The sequence below is a fragment of the Phyllostomus discolor genome, chromosome 8 (assembly GCF_004126475.2).
Source record: "Phyllostomus discolor isolate MPI-MPIP mPhyDis1 chromosome 8, mPhyDis1.pri.v3, whole genome shotgun sequence".
NCBI lineage: Eukaryota > Metazoa > Chordata > Mammalia > Chiroptera > Phyllostomidae > Phyllostomus > Phyllostomus discolor.
The window spans coordinates 71,367,830-71,389,896 of record NC_040910.2 but is presented as its reverse complement, the minus strand read 5'-3'; the positions used below and the strand labels follow the sequence as shown (position 1 = coordinate 71,389,896).

At 52.1% G+C, this 22,067-nt stretch overlaps 2 protein-coding genes and 1 long non-coding RNA gene across 5 annotated transcripts; 2 read left to right on the top strand and 1 right to left on the bottom strand.

Moving 5' to 3' along the window:
- Window positions 1–3,289: 3,289 nt before the first annotated feature.
- Window positions 3,290–9,334, top strand: SLC2A4 (solute carrier family 2 member 4). Its single transcript, XM_028534192.2, has 11 exons — window positions 3,290–3,531; window positions 4,881–4,997; window positions 5,113–5,285; window positions 5,376–5,500; window positions 5,612–5,727; window positions 5,986–6,148; window positions 6,235–6,422; window positions 6,587–6,691; window positions 6,817–6,918; window positions 7,521–7,724; window positions 8,232–9,334. Exons 1-11 carry the CDS (start codon window positions 3,499–3,501, stop codon window positions 8,433–8,435), a joined length of 1,530 nt encoding a protein of 509 aa, XP_028389993.1. The 5' UTR covers window positions 3,290–3,498; the 3' UTR covers window positions 8,436–9,334.
- Window positions 9,335–9,773: 439 nt separating this feature from the next.
- Window positions 9,774–16,323, bottom strand: YBX2 (Y-box binding protein 2). 3 transcript variants are annotated; one of them, XM_036033138.1, is made up of 9 exons: window positions 16,215–16,323; window positions 14,976–15,039; window positions 13,368–13,401; window positions 12,430–12,519; window positions 11,570–11,854; window positions 11,281–11,384; window positions 10,738–10,915; window positions 10,260–10,343; window positions 9,774–10,155 (listed from the first exon to the last, which is right to left on the bottom strand). In XM_036033138.1, the coding sequence occupies exons 1-8, from the start codon at window positions 16,306–16,308 to the stop codon at window positions 10,293–10,295; spliced, it is 900 nt and encodes a 299-aa protein (XP_035889031.1). In that variant the 5' UTR covers window positions 16,309–16,323; the 3' UTR covers window positions 9,774–10,155; window positions 10,260–10,292. The 3 variants fall into 3 exon arrangements, with proteins under 3 accessions (XP_035889031.1, XP_028389997.1, XP_028389998.1); XM_028534196.2 differs by lacking the exon at window positions 16,215–16,323 and adding an exon at window positions 15,669–16,036; XM_028534197.2 differs by lacking the exons at window positions 12,430–12,519; window positions 16,215–16,323 and adding an exon at window positions 15,669–15,994.
- Window positions 16,324–16,335: 12 nt separating this feature from the next.
- Window positions 16,336–21,166, top strand: LOC118502102. Its single transcript, XR_004904777.1, has 2 exons — window positions 16,336–16,706; window positions 20,878–21,166. It is a non-coding gene; the product is annotated as an uncharacterized LOC118502102 (long non-coding RNA).
- The last annotated feature ends 901 nt before the right edge of the window (window positions 21,167–22,067 follow it).

Here is a 22,067-nt window from a genome sequence, read left to right as displayed (position 1 = left end):
AGTTCAATTCCCAGTCAGGGCACATGCCTGGGTTACAAGCCAGGTCTCCAGTGGGGGCCACATGAGAGGCAACCACACATTGATGTTTCTCTTCTTCTGTTTCTCCCTCCCTTCTCCTCTCTCTAAAATAAATAAATAAAATCTTTAAAAATAAATTAAAGAAAAAGAACAAAAGATATTACAAAATGCTATTTATATGAATTTAAAATGCACACAAAACAATTTGTAGTTTACAGGAGCAAAAACAAATAATGAGCATTAAAGCCATTGCAAGGGTTGCCTTTGAAAGGGGACAAACAAGAAATGGATATGTATGTAGAAGAGAATAGTTTTAAACATAGAAATAAAATAAGGCATAGATCAATGAAGAAAATGTACCAACAACTCTGTTATTCATTCAGTCCTCCACACATGAGACTAATATGTAGACAAAATGCAGTGAAAGAACAAAGGGAGGAGATAGCATTACTGAAGCTCGGGAGTCAAGGTTCCCCTCTAGAACCTGGAAGCAAAGTGGGTCTGTACGGTAGGAGCTAGGGACAGAGTGGGGGCTGTTGTGTGAAGGAATATGCTGGCATTCTCCTGCCTGTCAATCTCTTTACCAACCCATGGGGCAAACCCAACCAGAAAGCAGTGAATGCAGGAGCTTGGATAACAAAAGCCTGCAGGATTTAGCTCCCCATGATATAGGGCAGAGTTTATTTAGGAAGGGCTACCACTTGTTCTGAAATTACATGGGCCAAGGATTACTGTGCAAAATCAACACACACACATTCATGAGCTCCAATTCAAAGTTCCCACTGTGTTGTTTGTTTCTCCTTCATTTTCAGTCCTGTCGGTCAACATCTTTCCCCCACCTTCCATGCCATTTTTCTCTCTCCCAACACTCTCCTTATTTCTTTTTTGTCTTCTTTTATACTTCCCCATCACTTCTCCACATTCTCTAAACTACTCTTCCTCTCATATCTAGTTCTGACTTTCTTCCTTTAATTCTGCTTTTCCTGCGGTTTAAACCCTTAGACTGGCCCCTGAGAAGCATCAGAAAACAAAGCATCTGACCAAGAGCAGGAATGCATCTTTACCCAAAGAGCAGGACAGAACCCAGGGTGCTGGACCCCAGCCCTGTACTTCACCTGCACTCACTTTCATCTGCCCCCAACCTGTGCCTCCCTCCTACTTTCTTTTTTCCCCTTGGCACCTTTCCCTGCCTTTCCTTCTCCCTGACCCACTCTCTTTGTGATATTCTAGCATTCCTTGGTTCTCCTTTTACCTTCCTGATTGGTCCTGTCTGCGTCCATCCATTGCTTCTGCTCCCTTTTGCTCACATACGATTGGTTCTGCTTAATGTTCACACCTTAGTTCTTCATTTACACGCCCTCGTCAGATAGGTGGAGCCATTTAGCAAATGGTTCCCTCCTTTGTGATTGCTCTCCAACCTATGTTCTTGGCCATTGGGAGCAGACCTACATTTTACTCATTCAACAAACATTTACTGAGTGCCTGACCCTAGGCTGGGTGCTGGGGATACAAAGGTAAACAAGGTGATCTTCTGCCCTCAGTGGTTGAAGTATAGAGAAGAAATGATGATGATATACCGTACTGGGGGCACATGGCTTTCTGGAGGTTTCACAGAGTGGGGAGTTTTTTTTTTTTAAAGGATGAATAGAAGTCCTCTGGTATTCCAGACTGAGGGATTATTAATATGACAAAGACACCATGAATAAAACAGCACTGTGCCCTGGGCACAGAAAGTAGTTAGATATTGAGTGAAGAAGATAGAAGGTGAGGAAGAAACAGGAGAGGAGAGGCAGGAGGATTGTGCACTCTGAAAAGTGATTTGAAATGGAAAGTGGGGGCAAAAAAAGCCAGTGACTTTTTGGGTGACAGTGATGAGGGTGAACTTTTTTGTATTATACTCTGCCCCCCATGTAAGGGAAAAGGAGGGGCAGGAACACTAATCAGAGTGAGGGTGATCTGGACCAAATTGGCAGCAGAACAGGTGAAGAAAATCAGATGATTGTGAGTTTAGGAAGTCAAAACACCAATGTTAGTAACTAACTGGATAAAGGGGGCTGCAGGAGAGGAGAAAATAAGCATGATTTCCAGGATTTTGATAGAAGTGACAGGGTGGCTATTGAAACCATTCACTGAAATGAGAAAATTAGGAAGAGCAGGTTTGGACTCCATCCAGGCGGTAGCTGAACATTAGGATCTGGAGCTCCAGAAAGAGGCCTCAGTGTGATGTAACAGAAGCCTTAGAAAGGTAGAATGGCCAGGGACGAGGGGCCAGAACCTATCCTGGACCCCATCTGCAAGCGGGTCCTCACTCTCCCTCCAGGTGGCACTACAGCCCCGCGCTTCGGAGCCCTGTTTTGTGAGCTGAGCACGTTCTGTATTCCTTGTTCAGCTTTTCCCTGGACGAGCCCACTCTAGGTCACGTCCTCCTCGCATGGCAGGATTTAGCTACGGATTCAAACCGGGAGTGGCCTCCAGAAAGCGCGTCCAAGTTGTCCACGCGACCAGCACATGTGTGGGGGCTCAGGGACCTCAGGATTGGTGGCGTGACTGGTGTGACCACCTGTCCCTCGGGCCGCCTCCAGGAACCAACGTGAGGAACAGGGGAGGGGTACGGAAAAGGCCAGATAGGCAGTTCCCGGAGCGGGGATGAATAGAACCCGTTAGGAGCGGAATTTCCCGTCCTCCAGGGCTACCCCCGCGTGGGAAACGTGTTGCGGGCCCTTTAAGGTTCCATCTCCCTGTCTTCCCCAGCCTGGGACAGGCCGGGACACCCGGGACCTGACATTTGGCTTCTCCCAGCGTGTGAGCTAAAAATAACCTCCGTGGGTTACTTTAGGCCATTGCCCCTCACGCACCCCGCGAGCCGTCTTGCCCGCCGTCTCAGGCCACCCCAGTTCCCTCCCGGGCAAGTATACCTGGCCATCCCCTCCTCTCGGACCCCGCTGTCCCAACCCACGGCGTAGCATTTTTAAGTCGCCTCTTCAGCCCAAAACTGGGTTGGGCTGATGGGAAGAATCTTCACACGACGGGGACTAGGCCTTCTATGCTCCAAGCAATTTTTCTCAAAACTTCCCAGCAAGAAGCTGGAAGGAACCTGAGGGGCGTGTCTCGTCGGGCACGTTGAGGGGTGTGACCTGGCTGAGCAACCCGCTGTCTGGTGCCAGATTCTAAATCCCAGGCTTAGGGAGGGGCGTGGCCTTCTGGGGTGTGCGGGCTCCTAGCCAATGGGTGTTGTGAAGGGCGTGGCCCGTGGGGGCTGTGGGGGCTCCTCAGGTCTCTTCCATCAAGCCCGGCTCCGCCAGATCCCCCGGAGCCCTGCCGCTCTCGGGCTCCTTGGCTTTGGCTGTGGGTCCCGCTGGGCCCACCCTCCGCATTTTACTCCGGGACCCCCGTCGCCCCCACGCCCTTTGCCTGCCAGGCTGGGTCGCAGACCCCAGCCGTCTCCCTCTCGTTGACTGCAGCTCCAGCTCCTAGGACAAGATGCCGTCGGGCTTCCAACAGATCGGCTCAGAAGTAGGGTTCAGCATGCGATGGTGGGATGGGGGCACGGGTCTCGCTTTTCTCGGGCTGGGGTCGCAGTTTGGATCAGCTAAGGGACGGTCCCTGCACAGGCTCAGGGGTGGGGGTGGGAACCTGGCTATTTATACTCGGGCTGGACAACCCGTGACTGTCGTATTCCAGTACCTCCAAAAGGCTGAGTGGGTCCGGGGGACCGTTCAGGGGCACGGGCCACAGCTGGGGTTTGTGAGACAAGGGCTCGCCCCCTTCTCCAGTGAACGGTGCATAGCGCCAGAATCAGGGACACTTTGTCCTCGATCCAATTTGAGAAAGCAGATCCAGGCGGGTCTCCAGGAGCTCTCCGTCTGTCCCGGCTCCTGGGAAGGTTTAGAGGACCAGAGGCCCTCCGTTGGCCCCCACCCTCCACCCCTGGCGGTTCTCCAGAACGCTGAACTTTCCCTTGGCCCCATGGTTAGTGGAGGGGCAGAGAGGATTGGCAACCTCCCCGCCCCCCACTCCCCCAGCTCAGGTTTCTGCTTGGAGACAGTCTGTGCCGCCAGTGAGCGGCCACCACAGCCACCGCCCCTCACACCACTTTCCTGCCCCCATCCCCTGGGCAAGGCTCTTCCAGGCAGAAGCCCTCAAGGTCCCGCGCCCTTTGTTGGGGCTTAGAGAGGGAGGGGAGACAGGGGTGGGGTGTGTGTGGGGGGGTGTGTGGAGATAGAGAAGGCCACCACAAGGTCCATAGGCCGGGAGGAATGACCTCAATGTCCTTTTTGGAATTGCTCTTTTTGATCCTGTTGGGGGCCTCCAGGCGCTAACTGAGAGAACCCCAGAGGGAAGGGAAGAGAACAGAGGCTGATGATGATAATGCACTGTCAGTTTATAAGACCAGTCCTGTCCAGGATGCTGTTAACATTTTATTTTGATTTTCACACTTTCATTGACAGGTAGGCAAAGCAAGCAACATTCCCCCTACCTCTCCTAACCTAGAGGAAATCTATGTTCAAAGTAGGGAAGTGACTTGCCCAAGGTCACACAAACTGAACTCAGGTCTCTTCAGGCCAAGCCTGTCCCAAGGTCACAGAGGAATTGTGAGACCTAGGTCTTCAAACATTGCTCTGCTGGCTGGACTCAAACATCCAGTTTCTCCTCCATGCCCTGGTTACTGTGGGGTTCTTTCTGCTCCTGTTTACACTCAGATCTTCCCACAAGTCCTAATATGGCCCAGTTTCCCTCACCCAACACGTTGGATGGAACCCAGTAACATAAGGCTCTGGCTGGGCACAAGCCCAGGCCCCTGAAGGAAGGAAAGAAACTATGTTTCCATGTGACATGCCTCCTCTCTACTTCTGCCTGCCCAGGAGGGAGAACCCCCTCAGCAGCGAGTCACTGGGACCCTGGTCCTCGCGGTGTTCTCTGCTGTGCTTGGCTCCCTGCAGTTTGGCTACAACATTGGGGTCATCAATGCCCCACAGAAGGTGAGGGTCCTGTGGCTGACAGAGTGGGGGTGCCCAAACAAGGAAGGCAGGGGACAGTAGGGATGAAAAGAGAGGGAAGGGTCTGTGGGAACTCACTCCTCTGCTGTCTCCCCAGGTGATCGAACAGAGTTACAATGAGACGTGGCTGGGGAGACAGGGGCCAGAGGGACCTGGCTCCATCCCCCCAGGCACCCTCACAACCCTCTGGGCTCTCTCCGTGGCCATCTTTTCTGTGGGCGGCATGGTCTCCTCCTTCCTCATTGGCATCATCTCTCAGTGGCTGGGAAGGTACGGGGCCTGAAGGACAAGGGTAGGGAACAGGAAGGGAGCCACAGCACAGGCACCCTAACTCTCACAGCCCCACTCTCTGCCTGCCAGGAAGAGGGCGATGCTCGTCAACAACGCCCTGGCAGTGCTGGGGGGCACCCTCATGGGCCTGGCCAACGCTGCTGCCTCCTATGAGATGCTCATCCTTGGACGGTTCCTCATTGGTGCCTACTCAGGTACCCACAGGCACCATGGCCCTGCCCAGTGCCCTGCTCTCTTTCACCATCCTGGGTTTGGTGGGAAGGAGCGTGCAGCTGCCTCAGCCCTCTCTTCTTCCCTCTGCACAGGGCTGACATCGGGGCTGGTGCCCATGTACGTGGGGGAGATTGCCCCCACTCACCTGCGGGGCGCCTTGGGAACACTCAACCAACTAGCTATCGTCATTGGCATTCTGATTGCCCAGGTGACTGGGACTGGCCTCATAGGAGGATAGGACCCACCCTTGGAGTCAGTCTGTGCCACCAGTGAGAGGCCACCACAGCCACTGCCCCTCACACCACTTTCCCTAAGCATGGCTTTTCCAGGCAGAAGCCAGCAAGGTCCCCAGCTCTTTGTTGGGGTTTAGAGGGGGAGGGGAGACCGGGGTGGAGATAGAGAAGGGAGGGGCTTGGGGAGGGGCTGTGGGAAACAGGCTGAATGGCCTGCTTTTCTTCTCTCACAGGTGCTGGGCTTAGAGTCCATGCTGGGCACTGCCACCCTATGGCCACTACTCCTGGGCATCACAATCCTGCCTGCCCTCATGCAGATGATCCTGCTTCCCTTCTGCCCAGAGAGCCCCCGCTACCTCTACATCATCCGGAACCTGGAGGGGCCTGCCAAAAGGAGTGAGCTTCTACCCCATCTTGCTAGTGCCTATCCCCCTCCCAGACCTTCTCCTGGTCCTCTCAGGCCTAACTCCCCTCACCTCCAGGTCTGAAGCGCCTGACAGGCTGGGCCGATGTGTCTGGAGCACTGGCCGAACTAAAGGAGGAGAAGCGGAAGCTGGAGCGAGAGCGGCCACTATCCCTGCTGCAGCTCCTGGGAAGCCGTACCCACCGGCAGCCCCTAATCATTGCAGTTGTGCTGCAGCTGAGCCAGCAGCTTTCAGGCATCAATGCCGTATGTATGCCACAGCCTCCAGGAAGGACAGGGTTAGGGAACAGCCCTAGAGGAGAGGAGAAGGGAACAAGCCCAACTCCCTTAAAACTCAGGGTGAGTCCGGCTTGGTGTGCCTGCAGGGGAGGGATGGACATCCCTGCCATCCCTTTTCTTGCCCCTTCTAGGTTTTCTATTACTCAACCAGCATTTTTGAGACGGCGGGGGTGACTCAGCCAGCGTATGCCACCATAGGAGCTGGTGTGGTCAACACCATCTTCACCTTGGTCTCGGTAACTGCTGGCCTCTGGAATGGCTATCACCATTGGCTTCACATCCCTTTGTTGTCTCCACCCACCCAATCCCTCCCACATCCCATGCCCTGAAGCCCCCTGCCAAGCCCTGACTCTCCCCACAGGTGCTTTTGGTGGAGCGGGCTGGGCGCCGGACCCTCCATCTTCTGGGCCTGGCGGGAATGTGTGGCTGCGCCATCCTGATGACTGTGGCTCTGCTTCTGCTGGTGAGGCCTGGGAGTGGGAAGGTGACCGATTGCCCAACCCATGGGGACCTCCCCAAGAGGCTCTGTGTCCAGTCAAGGCTGTTCCTCAACATATGTGCCTTTGATCCTGGAGTGAGCCTGCGTGCTAGGACCATGGTCTGTGCTCCCAAAGGACCCAGGCAGCACTTCCTCCCATGCTGGGGGGAAGCGGTAGAGCAGCACAACTCTGGCAGCCAGGAGGGAGAGCTGCTGTCCAGCCCTGGGAGCAATAATTCCTAAGGACCCAACTTTAGAACCATGGGAAACTGATCACCTTTTTGTTGTTGTTGTTGTTGTTGTTGCTGCTGTTGTTTTTGTTGTTCTCTTTTTTTTTTTTCTTGTCTTTGGGAATTGATTATATTAATAGCTGAGAGTCCATAATATTCCTTCTGCTTCGAATCAGCACCAGGCAGTCAGCTGAATGTCAGTGTTCAGAAGTGCTCAAGAGCCTGTTTTAACTGAGGGTGGCAGCCTCCCTCCCCATGAGCTGCTGGGAGGGGTTGATTTCAATTCTCTGGGTTGAGCACAAAGAAAGATCCAGAGAGATCTGACCTGAATTCCCACCCTCCCTGCCTGGTCCCCAGGAGCGGGTTCCAGCCATGAGCTATGTCTCCATTGTGGCTATCTTCGGCTTTGTGGCATTCTTCGAGATTGGTCCTGGCCCCATCCCCTGGTTCATTGTGGCCGAGCTCTTCAGCCAGGGACCCCGCCCAGCAGCCATGACTGTGGCCAGTTTCTCCAACTGGACCTGCAACTTCCTCATTGGCATGTGTTTCCAGTATGTGGCGGTAGGTGGCCTGCTCCTGTCCAATCTCCCACAACCATAGGCCAGAGGGAGACAACTCTCGGCTAGCGCATTGGCTTTCCAGTCAGGCACCTCCCTAGCCCTGCTGGTCTATTGGTAGATGATGTGGGCCCTAAAGACCACCCACTCCACCAGAATCAAAAGAAAGGAGTTGAACTAGGTCACAAAACAACAGAGGTGTCTTCAAAACAAACTAGTGGCATAATTTATTTAGACTAGGAATAAAGTTATGAACTTCGTATTAATACAGTGAATGGCTGGGAGTCCACTCTGAGTGTAGCAACTCAGGATGGTAAAAGAGTGAAAAACTATAGGAGAATTGGGGTTCAGAGGATCAGTTTTTCACTAAATTCTCATTCCTGGTTATTTCCATTGCCCTGAAAAGCAGCCACCTGCCCTCTGCAGTATCCTGGCTCCCTATGAGAGACTTTAGTTCCTGAGACTGCCCTTCCCCTCCCCTTTGTCACACCTCTTTCTCTGCCTATCCCAGGATGCTATGGGTCCCTACGTCTTCCTTCTATTTGCTGTCCTCCTACTCGGCTTCTTCATTTTCACCTTCTTAAGAGTGCCTGAAACCCGAGGCCGGACGTTTGACCAGATCTCAGCTGCCTTCCATCGGACACCCTCTCTTTTAGAGCAGGAGGTGAAGCCCAGCACAGAGCTTGAGTACTTAGGGCCAGACGAGAATGACTGAGGGGCCAGGCAGGGGTGGGAGAGCCAGTCCTCTCCATGTCCCCGGGAACCCCCTCCTTTCCTTTGTGGCACTTTAACCCTCTATTCCCCGTCACTTCTGGGGTAGAGAAAGCCCCTGCAGCCTGGTGGAATTGGAAAGCTGGAGGGGGGGTATAGTCTGAGCACCCCCTCTTTCCCCTCGTGTGACTCTTGAATTATTTATATGTTATGGGTAGGCTGTGGTCATCAGGGTGGGCCGTTCTCCCCTTTTGCCCACCTCCTACTTTCTCCATAATTCGCCCCCATCCTGCCTCAGCTCCAGAATTTACTTTTTCCCCTCTGCTAGAGAAGAGGGATTGGAGGAGAGGCTCTACAACTGACTTTAGTGTGGGTGAACTGAAGTACAGAGCAGGAATGGAAAAGGGAAACAACTTCCTGTCACCTTGGACTCCTCCTACTCTCTGGCACTTTCTGAGTTCTTGCCACATAGACTCTGGGTGAAGAGGGCTCTCTTTGGACCCCTCCAAGGCAAAGGATGCACCTTCCCAATGTTTAACCTCACCTCTCACTGCAGGCTCAGTCCTCCTGTTCAACCTTCTAGGGCGGGAGGGAACACCTGCCCACACGTGGTAAAAGAAAGGGACAGCAAGTTCCTGCCTCTAAACCTAGGGCTCTGGGCTGTACCCTGACTGTGCCCCAAGGCCCCAACTCTTCCCTCCTCTCCCATTCTAGAAGGGTGTTGTATCCATAGGCTTTTGACCAACTAAGGGAAAGAGATTTGAAAGGCTGCCTGTAAACACTGGGCTGGGAGGAATCTTCAGATATTTTTGTATTGTTTGAAAAAGGGGTAGGGAGAAGAAACCAAGTCTGTTGTACTAAATGTAAATATACAGATACGTATATAAAAATCACTGTATGAGATGAGTGTCCTGTCGTGGAGGCACTGAAGGTTGGGCTCGGGGACCATAACTTCCCCTCCCCTCTCTCCCTCCCTCTCTGTCCCACCTCAGCCCTAGGTCGAAGGATCCTCTGGGTGCTATCACTCATGCCCCCACTTATATTTCTAGTCATTGCTTTAATTAGCAGTAAATGCTAATAAGCTGTAGGTACAAGTAGCAGACTGCGCTCTCAGCACTTTACAGAACACTCATCTGCAGGGGACATATTATCCCCATTCTACAGACGGGGAGGTGGCTCTCACAGGGATGAGAACACTTGCTCGGAGCTCTGCAGGTAGAAACATGGGGACAGGGTTCACATCCAGGCCCCTCCCACTGCCCCCCTGCACATTCTCCTCCTCCCCAAGTTCACCAGCAAGTTACCAGTGATTTGCTGAACAGAAAAGAGGCAGAGACCAAGACACAAGAAAGCCTGTTTTTGGTTTTACTGGAGGCTCAGGTGGCACATGACAGTTCATAAAATGGCTTCAGAGGGAGCGAGTAGAGGGGAAACAAAAAATAAACTGGGGTGGGAAAGAAAAACAACCAGGAGGAGGTAAGAGCTGGCTGGTTTCTTCTCAGCCTGATTTAGGGGAGGGAGTTGATGCCTCTGAACAAAAAGCATGGATCCCTTCCTTCAACCCTTGGTGGGGGAGAGAGAGGAAAAAAAAATGCTGTTGCTTTGGCCCTCCTGAGTCTCATGGAAAACGGGGAAAAGCTGGTGTTTTGATGTCATGAATTATGGGAAAGGGGGCAGGGGGGTGCTGGGTAGGGTGCAGGTCAGTTGGAAAAACTGGCAGATACCTGAGAGAGAAGAAAGGACAAGTCATGATTAGTAAGTTATCAGGACCCTGTTCCCCACCCTCTTGGCTCCCCACCCTGGGCCCTCTCAGAGAGCAGCCATTCACCAGATGGTAGTTCTGGGTGTCCTTGAGTTGGAATCACTCCAGCATGGTGGTGGGGGGTTCCCCACTGTTGATGGCGGCTGAGGTCTAGAGAGAACAGGGTGGTCGTTGAAACTCTTGTTCTTTAGAGTCCTCCAATTTCAACGCACTCCCACCTCTTCTCTTCCCATTCTCACACTCCCTTCCCATTCCCCCGGTTTACATCCACAGCTGGTGTTATGGCTCAAGCAGAGCTTAGAAGGGTGTCTGCAGGGGCTGACATGGGATAAACTGCCTCTGCTGGGGCTTCCTGGTGGGTGGGGGGGCCTGCCAGTGGTGCACCCAGCAGTACTGACTCTAGTGTACTAGAAAGGGGGTGGGGGCAGGGGATGGGGGAACAGAAGGATAGAGTAATATGGGGAGAGGGAGAAGGGAAAGAGGAAAGAAAGGAGAGGGGGAAGTTGGTCCCACAGTAGATTGACAGTCCAAATGAGGTCCTCACCTCCTGGGCTGTGGGCTGCCTGGGTCCAGGGGGCTGCTGCCGTCGCCGCTGGAAGTAGGGGCGGTTTCGTGGGCGCTGGGGCTCAGGCCGGGAACCATCAGAGGAACCTTGGCTGGGCTTGGTCTTGCCATCCCCACCTTCTGTGGTAGGCTGCTGGGGGGGCCTGGGGCGGAAAGGCCTGGGGCGAGAAGTGTGGACACCAAAGGGTGTGGGAAGCCCTGTATAGACTACCTCTCTCCCTTCCTCCCAGGACCTCCCCAGGAGAGGTGAACCAGCCAGCTTCCCCATCCCCCACTCCACCCCCAAGAGCCAAGCTTTCAGCCCCAGGGGCTGCTTCCCCAGAGCACCTATGCAGTGACCTCTCAGCTCCCCTCCCCATCTCCTACATCACACTAGCTTCAGGCGTGTCTGAGAGCTTAGCTCTTCCCCTTCCCATCCTCCTTACCCCTCCCATATCCCTATACCTACCACCCCTGTCCAATACTGGACAGTGAAGGGAAAGGTACAGCCTGGAAAAGAAAAGCCCTATAAAGGAAGTCTTACCTTCGGTATCTGGGCCGGAATCTGGGTGGAGGGACCCGCTCATCTCCCTGCTGTTGGTCCCCCTCCAATGGGGCTGTCTCTTTAGGTTCTACCCCATCAGTGCCCTGGGAACATACAGAGGCCCTGGTGAGCTGGGGTAATAGCGGCTTCCCAGGACCCAGGTGTCCACAGTTCTTCCCAACCCTGGGTTCCACTTCCTCTGGGGACCCTGTGATCTCTCTCTCCACCAGCTCCCAGGCCTTTCCTAGTATGTGGGTAGCTGGTTCTACATTCCCAGTTCCCCTCTCACCTCTATAGGCTGCTGCTGGTTGGGGGGCCTTGGGCCTCGCACAAAACGACGTCGGTAGAAGAAGGGTGGTGGGCGCCGTCGTCTGGGCCTTTGCCCAGGGTCTTCAGCTCGTTCCCCTTCGATGCCTGGTTCTGTCCCACTTGATGGAGCCTCCGCCACCATGGGCGGTGGAGCAGCTGGGCGAGGTCGGGGGATGAATCTGCGGAACCTACGTCGATTGGGGGCATAGCGGCTGCCCTTCACTGGCACGCCCCCAGGCCCAGTCACATTAGCAGCTTCTGCACCCTGGAAAAGGGGTGGAGAGAACTTGCTCCAACAACAAACACACAACATTCCCAAAGTGGCTCTAATCATTAGTCTCCTCCTTCTTCCAGCTGAATCCTCTCTTCAGCTTTCTCTAACTTCAGCCCCTCTAACTTCTTTTCACCCTCCCCCAGAGGGGCAATGGTGTGTTTGGACCCTTCTAGGAGGGTCTTCCTCTGCAACTTGTCCTTTTGAAATAGCTGCTACTGGGCCCTCTTGAGCTTAAGATGGGAGGTGGGGGGGTGTGGATGGAGAAAGGTCTGGCAGCAACTGTCCATCTTACTAGAGGGCTGACTCAGAGCCCGTGGACAGGGTCCCAAGTGGAGAACAGACATGTGCTTGAACTACAAAGAAACCCAGATATTAACTACTAAGTGATAACAGGGACTTGTTCTTTAGAACATCCCTTAGAGCAGCCCAAGTGTTAAAGATGACATCTGCCTGAGAACACAGTCAGGGCTGATGAGCCTGAGGAAGGAGCTGGCCTCAGGAGGGGCAAAGCCTGGGACGACATCCAGGCCACCCTCCCACTCTATATCCCACCACAGCCCCCAAACCTTCTCTCCTTCCACGACATCAAACTCCACAGTCTCCCCATCTCCAACGCTGCGCAGAAACTTCCTGGGGTTGTTTCTTTTAATAGCTGTCTGGTTAGGGGAAAGGCCATGAAAAAGGTGAGGACTAGTCTCTCTCACCCCTGCTGGGCCCACCACCCAATTTTATTCTTTTCACCATTTTACTTGTGGGCTAGGGCTGGAGGGTGGAGCAAGGAGAAGGTAGTCAGAGTTAATAGGGGAAAAGCCATAAACTAGGGGCCTCAAGAATGATTCTGCAGTTACCACTGTCTCCAGGACACGCCCCCATCTCTTTACCCCTCAGGGATTTTAAAAGGGGAGGCAAGAAACATGAGCTCAGAATAAAAAAGCAGAGACAGTCTTAAACTGCAAAGTGGGTAAAATGTACTGCACTGCTTACCTCAATCCCACTGAGAGCTTTCCACCAAAGCAGTGGTTCTCAAACTGTGGCCTGCATCAGAATCACCTGGAGAGCTAGTTAAAACAGATCGCCAGCCCCTCCCCCAAGCCGGATTGATTCCATCAGTAGGTCTGGGGCCAGAGATTTTGGATGTCAGGCAATGCTGTAGGTGCAGGGGCCACATTTTGAGAACCACTGCACTCAAGTATCTGAAGCCTGTGTCCTTTTCTCTGAACAATGTCTGTGATTCACTCCCCTGGTGTTAACACGTTCCAGTAGGTACTGAGTATGCCGTGCCCAGAGGGCAACACAAATATTTCTTAGAGAGACAACCCATCACAAGTGGAGCCAATGGCAGTAATTCAGGCACCTGATGCAGACAGGGAGGGAAACTATTTCCTGGTGGGCATGCTGTTGAGGTCAAAGCTGGAGAAGCACGATCTGTGCTGCTAAGAATCATGGCAAAAGTCTTTGAAGAGAGGGCAGTTTCCTCCCCTCAGAAAGCCAACCTAGCTCTTACCTGGTGAACAAAGACATCCTCCTTGGTGTCATTCCTGCAGAACAGGATGCATTGTTAGGGGGTGGCTTTGGTGAGTTACTCACCTCCCCTGAGGGCTCCCTAGCTGCCTCATCCTAAAATCAGTAGGCTCATCCTCTCCAGCCTTCCATGGCAGCTTGGAGATTGACAAGACCGCCAGAAGCTGATATAAAGAGAAGTATACCTAAGACCTCAGTGGAAAACCTGGACTTCATGAAGAAAGGGTGCAGGGGGAAGGCAAATTCACCTTGCAGGCACTGAGCACTCCATCCTCTACCACTTTGGAACCTGGTAGTGCTGGGTGTAACTGTCCCTAGTCAATACCTCCTCTTCCCAACCCCCATCACTGTTGGAAAATTCCACTCCTGCCCTGGCTGGTGTAGCGCAGTGGATTGAGCATGGGCTGTGAACCAAAGGGTCGCTGATTCCATTTCAAGTCAGGGCACATGCCTGGGTTACAGGCCAGGTCCCCAGTAGGGGTGCGTGAGAAGCAACCACACATTGATGTTTCTGTCCCTCTCTCCTTCCCTTCCCCTCTAAATAAATAAAATCTTAAGGAAAGAAAATTCTGCTCCTGAATTCTTCCTTCTAGAGTCAAGGAGGAGCAAGAAAGTGGGGATGGGGAAAAGGTGCAGAACATGTTTGAGATAGGGACAATATGTCAAGAACATATTGCTCTAAACAGCCCCCAAACTTTATTCTCAGCCTCAACCAGGAGATGAAGCCCACAGTGAGGCCCTCTTTCAACACACCAAGGGACCAAGGGTGAGAGAGAAGATAATATCCCATCATCCTCTATTACTATTTGCCTATTACCCCAGTTTATCCCAGCACCCCAATGTGGGGGAGGGGAGAGGCTTTCCTTCAGAACCTCCCAGGAGTCCTCAGTTTCCAGAATTAGAGAAGAGCCCTTCCCTAGAACAAATATTCTAGCTGTAAAGCACTTGGATCTGCACAAAGGTCAGTCTGCTAAGAGGGAACTAGGGCCTCCCAAGAGGTCTGGGCTGGGCAAGGTGCCCTGGCTGGGGAAGAGCCCATAGGGGAAGACCTGGATTTGCTCAGAATCTGCTGCTAGGGCCCCTCCCAGTGCCGGGAGGGGAGTAAGGCTGCCAAAGAGAAGAAAAGCAGCAGCCTCTCACTGGGCTGGCTCCTTCCCCAACCCCCACCAGCCTCAGTCCCATCAGGTGGGAGGGTTCAAATGAGCCAATAACTTTCTAAGGAAGATGAGTTATAAGAATGCTATGTGTGCTGCCCTAAAGAGGAAATGAGTGAGGCCTGAGCTCTGGGGTGCAGAGCAGGTACATTCTGCCCCAAAGGTGAGGCAAACTAAACTAGAAGGTGAGACAAATGAGCTGGGAGGGTCAGAGTCAGGTTTGCCAACTTCCTAAATCAACCCTCTGCTGCCCTTGAAGATGAGGAACATCATCTTGCCCACATTTGTGCTACCATTTAAAGACTTTCGATCAGTGTCAGCTGGAGACTGCAACCATGTGCCTTGGTCAGGGTAGAAATGAGGTTGGGAAGGTGTCCAGTCCCACAGGCCAGTTTGGAAGACACCCATTCCACACCCTCCCTGAGTTCCTCAGATACCTGTTGATGAATCCGTAACCATTCCGGACGTTGAACCATTTGACAGTGCCCAGGACCTGGATTGCTGCCAGGCAGAGATGCAGTAGGGACAGTAAGATGGGGGAAGAGATGGAGTTGGACTCAGTTTTGAGAAACCCCAAAATCTAACCTACCTCCCTATTGTCTAGTAAGCTTAACTTCAAATGGAAGCGCCCACACAGCGAAGCTCAGGCTTTCAAAACCCTTCCAACTCTAAGATATGTTCGTCGTAGCCTACAAATCCAGGCCCTTCAGCTAGGATCGCATACTCACCTGGTCCACAAAGGGCGGCCCTCAGGTCATACCTGAGGAGTTTTCTAGCCGTCTTAAAGGATCCCCAGTGCACCTGTTTTGCAGGCTTAGAGATTTACCTGGTACTAACCTGAGTCACCTAGGCCAAGTCTCCCGCCCTGGGGGCGTGGCCAGATCCTGAGGCTTTTTCTCCACCCCAAGGCCCTAGCTGGACCTGCTTACCACGCCCTCCCGCCCAGGAAGGCACTTCAGGACTTCCCACTAGAGGAACCCAGTAAGGTCCTCTGCCCCTAGTCCAGCTAGTCCTTTGAGCCTCCGGGCCAGGCCCGCCTTCGGCTTTCTGGACCCCGCCGGGCTCCACGACGCCCTTCACCCAGCCCGCCCACCCCCTTAGAACCGCCCTGGCACGCGTCCCCCCCTCACCCAGCACCGGCTTGTCCGCCTGACTCCGGGCTGAGGGCGCGGGGGTTCCCGAGGCCGCCGTCGCCGGGTTGCCAGGGGTGTGGGGGCCCGGCGCTGATGGGGTCCCAGCAGCTGGGCCCGAGGCAGCTCCGACCCCGAAGCCGCCCGCCCCGCTGCCTGCTTTCTGTGGCTCCCCCGCCGGCACTGGTACCACCACCGCTACCACCCCTGCGGCCGTCGTGGGCACCGTGGCCGCGGGGGCCGCTGACGCCACCGCTGCAGCCTCCACCTCGCTCATCCCGCCGGGTCCAGTACCGGCCCCCGCCGCCACCACCTCCTCCTCCGCTGCCACCGCCGCCGCCACCGCCCCAGCCTCTCCCCCCGGCTCGCGAACCCACCACCCCACTAGGTCCTCGCGCCCCGAAGCTCGCCCGTAAGCCGGCAGCGGGCCCAGAACTCAGGCCAATCGCAGCCTGCAGCCGCAGCGCGCGCAGGCCCCGCCTGCTGGCCACAGGCCAATCCTAGGAGAGCAGCCCCCAACCCACACGCCCGCCCCGCCTCCCGGACCTCGAGTGGTGGCGGAGGCCCTCGCCCACCGCCCCGTAAGTACACCTGGGCCCCGCCCCGAGGTTGACACGTGACTGTACACAGCCCCACCCATTGGTCCACAGCCCCTTTCCCCCTCCCCCCCGCCCCCTTCCACCGGCCGCGGGAAATCAAACGGGCTGGTGGCGCCCCAACCGCCACCTGGCCTCAGCGCGAAGGGCGGGGTAGGGTGGGCAGCTCCAAGGTTGCCCCTAACGACCTGAGTCGGGCCGGGACTCAGCAGTCTCCGTCTGGCCTCGAGCGCACGAATCACCTCCACCCTCGAGACCGCCCTGGCTCGTATGCTGCTTGGGTGTGAATGCCTTCCCCCTGCCTGCCCCCACCCTCTCTCTAGAGGATGCCTACAGAGCCCCGACTGCGGTATTTGCCTGCTGCAAGCTGGAAGACACAGAACGACTTTCCTAGCTCACGGTTGCTTTCACAAGCCGGGGACTCTCACCTTTTGTTTTTAAGGTAAAATTTACATATAAACAAAATGCACAACTCTTCACTGAGTTTGATAAACATGTTAATCCAGGTAGTCAGTACTCTAATCAAGCTATTCTTCCTTCGCCCTCTGATGTCTATCACCCTAGAGCATTTCAGGGTCAGTCGTGCTGGGCGCTGTGATCTCCGGTGAGGCGGGGCCTCCCTCGCCTTGGCCGTTCCCTTCTCTTTTCTCCAACTAGCCAGACTCAAGGGCTTTGCACAGGTAGTTTCCTCTGCCTGGACGTGCCCTCTGTGTCTCTCAGGGTGACTTCTTCAAATACCAGCTTACATATCACTTCTATTACATCATCCTTTATTTTTCTCATGGCATTTTTGAAAATATGAGAGCATCCTGTTTGTTCTTTTGCTTCTTTATTCTATTCCCCAGCCTCCCTATCCCCTTCCCCCATTCCCTCCGCAACGCTAGACTGTGAACTCCACAGCAATAACAGTTCTGATGCCTGGAACAGTGCCAGACACAACAAAGGCTCTCCATATTTCTTAAAAAAAAAAAAAAAAAAAGAATGGTTCCCATTCCACAGATGAGAAGACTGGGGCCTAGTGGGAAGCCTGCCTCGGGTTCTCAGGAACCCGGGAGGTCCGTCCTGGGAGGCGCAATCTCCCTTCCAGAATAACGCGGCTCCAGAAGTCGCTCCTCCCGAGGGCCGCCTCCACGACCCAGGGAGGACATGGTCGCGTTTGGCAGCTCGTATTTTTAGCCAGGACAGAGCGCCCGGGGCAGCACACGTGCCCCGACGCGCCGCTCCTCTCCACGTGCGCTTCCCTAGTCCAGGTGTCCGCTGCCAGACAGGGCCCTCAGCTCTCAACAGACCGGCAGCAGCAGCCGCCGCCGCCAATCCCTGTCCTGGAGCGCCCTCTCCTGGCCATTTCCGGGGGCCGCCTGCACCGGCTTCCTTGCTGTTATTTAATCATGTGCCCCTCTCACCCCACAGTTTCCGAGTTCTGTTTCCCAGGAAAAAAGAAAAGAAAAGATGAGAAAACAGCTAAATCACAAGGCGAGGCGGTGAAAGATACAGAATTGACTACCCTTCTTTAACCTGTTAAGGACCGATTTACCTGTGTCCACCCCTAAGTTCAAAGGATGCCAGAAACAGGAGACCAAGGCTGGGGAAAAGCAAGCAACATAGTTTACAACGTGTCTCCGGCAACAAAAAAATCTCATGGAAGGTACAGAAAGAGTTCAGGTGTAGACTAAGTTTAACTGTAAGTTTTACGGGTGAAATGAGAGGAAGCTCGTGGGAAGGGTGAGCCCTATTTGTAGTACGAATAAAAATTGGCTAGGAGACCGGGGTGGGGATACTGCAGGGAAAAGTACTCCCAAGGCCTCTGAACCATGAAACAACACGTGTACGTACAACAGTTACATGTTCTCTATTCCCGTGGGTAAGAATTAGCAGATGCCACAGAGAAATGCAATTAATTTTCCTATTCAGTTGAAGAATTTGTGCACATAATTTTCTGGTTATTTAAATATTTTTATGGGTTCCAGGCATTCTAGGGAAAAAGGCTTCCTGCTTTCTGTCACTGTCTTTTCATTTGCTCCTGCCCACCTGAAGTTGTTTCACTCTCTCCTGTCACTGTAACAAAAAGCCCCACCCTGCCACCTTAACTATTGCCCAGTAGTACATTTCCATTAATTTAACACCAAACTTCCTGAAATTAGTCTTGACTCTCTACTCCCTAATCTTTCTTTCACACCTCACCAACTCCACTGAGTTGGCTTTAGCAATGGTCTACAATCCCTTCTCTCTCTCTTCTCTCTTTATTAATGTCCCTTCTATTTTTTTAAGATTTATTTTTTAGAGAGATGGGAAAGGGAAAAAGAAGGAAAGAAACATCAATATGTGGTTGCCTCTCACGTGCCTCCCACTGGGGACCTGGCCGGCAACCCAGGCATGTGCCCTGACTAGGAATCAAACTGGCGACCCTTTAGTTTGTAGGCTGGCACTCAATCCATTGAGCCACACCAACCAGGGCTGATGGCTGGCTCTTAAACCCGTGTTTCCAGCCCTGAGTCCTTCCTCTTTTTTTCCTTTTTTTAAAAAATATTGTATTTATTTACTTTTAGAGAGAGTGAAGGGAGGGAGACAGAGAGGGAGAAAAACATAGATGTGCAAGAGAAGCATTAATCGGTTGCCTCTCGCATGCCCCCAACTGGGGACCCAGCCCACAACCCAGGCATGTGTCCTGATTGAGAATCAAACTGGTGACCTTTTGGTTCACAGGCCGGCACTCAATCCACTGAGTCACGTCAGCCAGGGTGTTCCCACCTTTATCAGACTCTCTAGCCAGTTGCTCTGCAGGCTTTCTGAATGCGACATGCCCACATCTCAGCTCCATTTTTTCTCCTTCCAACCATTTCTTGCTGTGGGAATGTCACCACATTCCCACAAGGGGTCATTCTTTAGTGCCCATTCCTCATCTGTAGAAAAGTTTCTCCTTGATGTCTAGGCTTCAGTGGCTTTAGCATGTTCCTCAGTGGTGGGGATTTGTGGTATCAAACTGAGATAATATTTGAAAGATTTAAAAGGTGGTGTCCCCTCTGACCACTAGTACCAAATATTCCCAACAACTTTCCCTTCCAACTTTCTTCTTGCAGTTCAAATCGGAGTTTACTTCTCCGAATTTCTGCTCTGTCATTTCTCAACTGCTGTGGAGAGAGTATTGATACCTACAGCCTCCATCTTCTCTTTCCCCATCTATTCTTTAGCTACCATTACTTACCTTTGTCCTTCCTTCCTTCTAGGCTCTGCTAGCACTCTGCCGAATCCTTGATCTTTTTCCACCCTCTACCTCCTTGTCCTATCTACCATATCTGATATTACTTACTACCCCCTTTGAAACATCCTTCCTTGTTTTTTTTAACCTACTGTAACAAAATGCCACAGTAAGAGCTAATATTTGTTGAGCATTTATCATGTGCCATATACCGTTCTATGCATATTAGATGCCTTCAGTCATTTAGTCCTTACAACAACCCTGGGAAGTGGATACTATGTTAATTTTCCCAGTTTTTCAGATAAGGAAATTGAGATATAGTCAAGCGAAGCAACCATCCTAAACTCATACCACTGAGGAACATGCTAAGCTGGGATTCAAATGCAGATCAGCCTAACACCAGAGCCCAATTTCCAAGTCACCAACCTCCATCCACTGTGCTAGGACTACACTTTCCCATCTTCTTCAACAATCCCTTGGCCAAAGCAGATGTAAGCCTGCCCAGATCCATCAGACCTTTTGATGGGGAATGGCAAACTCACAGGCTAAGAGCATGTGAGATGAGAAATGCTACTGTGACAATCCTTGGATAATATAGGGTAACATAGTCTGCCATCTGACCACAACAGTTACATCATTTCCATATGCAAAATGTACTACACCCTCCCTAAGAACTCCAAAGTCTCAATCCATATGGCATCAGGAGTTTCAGACCTCATCCTCTAAATCAGGTCCAAGTGTAGACTAGGCTCCCCAGAAGTGGTTTCTCAAATGGAGTTCCTCTTGATTTGAAGACTATTTTTATTACATGTCTGGATCTTCTAAAACAAAACAGTAATTACTAGTTCTCCTATGTATCATTGGTTGCCAAACTGATGCATAAACAATCTGAGCTTTCATCTCCCTATAGAAGAGCCCACAGTGCAGGGTTGATATCCAACTAACATTTCTTTCTTTTAAAAAAAATATTTATTTAGCCTTGGCTGGTGTAGATCAGTGGATTGAGCGTAGGTTGTGAACCAAAGGGTTGCCAGTTCAATTCCCAGTCAGGGCACATGCCTGGGTTGCTGGCTAGGTTCCAAGTAAGGGGTGTGCGAAAGGCAACCACACACTGATGCTTCTCTCCTTCTCTTTCTCCTTCTCTTCCCCTCTCTCTGAAAGTGAACAAATAAAATCACTAAAAAATCTTATGGAAAACACTTTAAAAAATTTATTGATTGGTTTTTAGACAGAGAGAGGAAGGGGGAGAAAGAAACATTGATTTGTTGTTCTACTTATTTATGCATTCATTGGTTGTTTCTTGTGTGTGCCCTAACTGGGGATCAAACCTACAGCCTTGATATATTGGGGCAATGTTCTAACCAACTGAGCTATCTGGCCAGGGCCTAGCTAATGTTTCTTTATCTCTTGCCCACAGAACTCCCAGACCCTTCCTTGCCCTGTTCAGAGCTGGTCCTTCTTCAGAAATCCTCAGCTTTGATGCCTCCACTGCTAAAAGACCTGCCAGGCTTCCAGGCTGGCTTTGGCTCCATTGTGGTGCTCACTCAAACCCACATTCCCTGTGATGGGCTGCATCACACTTTTCTGCAATTGCCTGGCTAGCTTTGAATTCTCCCGACTGGCCATATGGCCTGACACAGAGCAAGCCTTCTGTGACCACCTGGAGAGTGAATGAATGAGCAAATGAATCATCATAGTCAACACTATATAGTCATTTGTGATTGGCTTATTGAGTTTCCTTCTTCTATGAGCTGGGTCTATAGTCTTCCGCCAGCCTTACTCCTACTCACTTGATCCAGTTTCTAAGAAACTGTCTGACTTCTCTCTACCATCCAGGTTGAACAAGGCCTCTGGGAGTGGAGGGTAGGGAGGACTTTTTGATAAGGGTTTTCCTCCAGAATAAGAAGTCTCCTTCTTCTTCACCCACACAATCTTTTTTTTGTTTTAACTTCCAAAGAAGCAAAGTCAAAATCACAAAGATCCTCAGGCATCCTCAGGGTGGTTCTCCTCCTCTTCTGTAAACTCTCATTTATAAACCCATCATTCATTGGTGGTACCTAGGTTCTGGCCTGAGCACACAGGCCAACATTAGATATTTATTTATTATCTGAAAATTCCCCCCAACCCCCCCCCAACCATGGGGCACAGATTATACTGTCAAGCTTACCCTCCTTATATCCCAAGTATCTAGTACTTAAGCTCAGTAAATATTAACTGAATGAATGGATGAGTGAGTGCAGTCTAGATTTTTGCTATGATCCCAGCAGCAGAGCACTGTGAGAGCAGGTTTAAGACCACCCCCCCTTCCTCGAAGAGTCACCTATTTGCTTATTCTCAAGGTCCATTTGATGTGTTTGACTTTTATGCAAGCCCTTGAGGGTGGAAGGAAAAATAGTCCCTGTCTAGGTCCCTTAGATATGCATCAATTCACTGTGAGATATTTGTACCACAGAGAACCCCCACGTCAACCCCAACCTATGCCTGTTCTTTTTCTACCTGGGAATTCTTTCTATCAGATGACTTAAGATGACTTAATTTACCTTCACATGCAACACAGAGACAGTTCACTATGATCTCAGATGTATTTTTTTTAAGGACATAGAAAAA

What these genes read in the sequence shown, in the direction of transcription:
- YBX2 (XM_028534196.2), bottom strand. Translation starts at nt 15,945, where the DNA reads ATGAGCGAGGTGGAGGCTGCAGCGGTGGCGTCAGCGGCCCCCGCGGCC. An exon ending in GGCGGACAAGCCGGTGCTGG is followed by an intron (nt 15,040 to 15,668) that starts GTGAGGGGGGGA and finishes TCTGCCTGGCAG; the next exon opens with CAATCCAGGTCCTGGGCACT. An exon ending in TTCCGGCCCAGATACCGAAG is followed by an intron (nt 10,916 to 11,280) that starts GTAAGACTTCCT and finishes TTCTCGCCCCAG; the next exon opens with GCCTTTCCGCCCCAGGCCCC.
- SLC2A4 (XM_028534192.2), top strand. Translation starts at nt 3,499, where the DNA reads ATGCCGTCGGGCTTCCAACAGATCGGCTCAGAA. An exon ending in TCCAACAGATCGGCTCAGAA is followed by an intron (nt 3,532 to 4,880) that starts GTAGGGTTCAGC and finishes CTGCCTGCCCAG; the next exon opens with GAGGGAGAACCCCCTCAGCA. An exon ending in ATCTCTCAGTGGCTGGGAAG is followed by an intron (nt 5,286 to 5,375) that starts GTACGGGGCCTG and finishes TCTGCCTGCCAG; the next exon opens with GAAGAGGGCGATGCTCGTCA.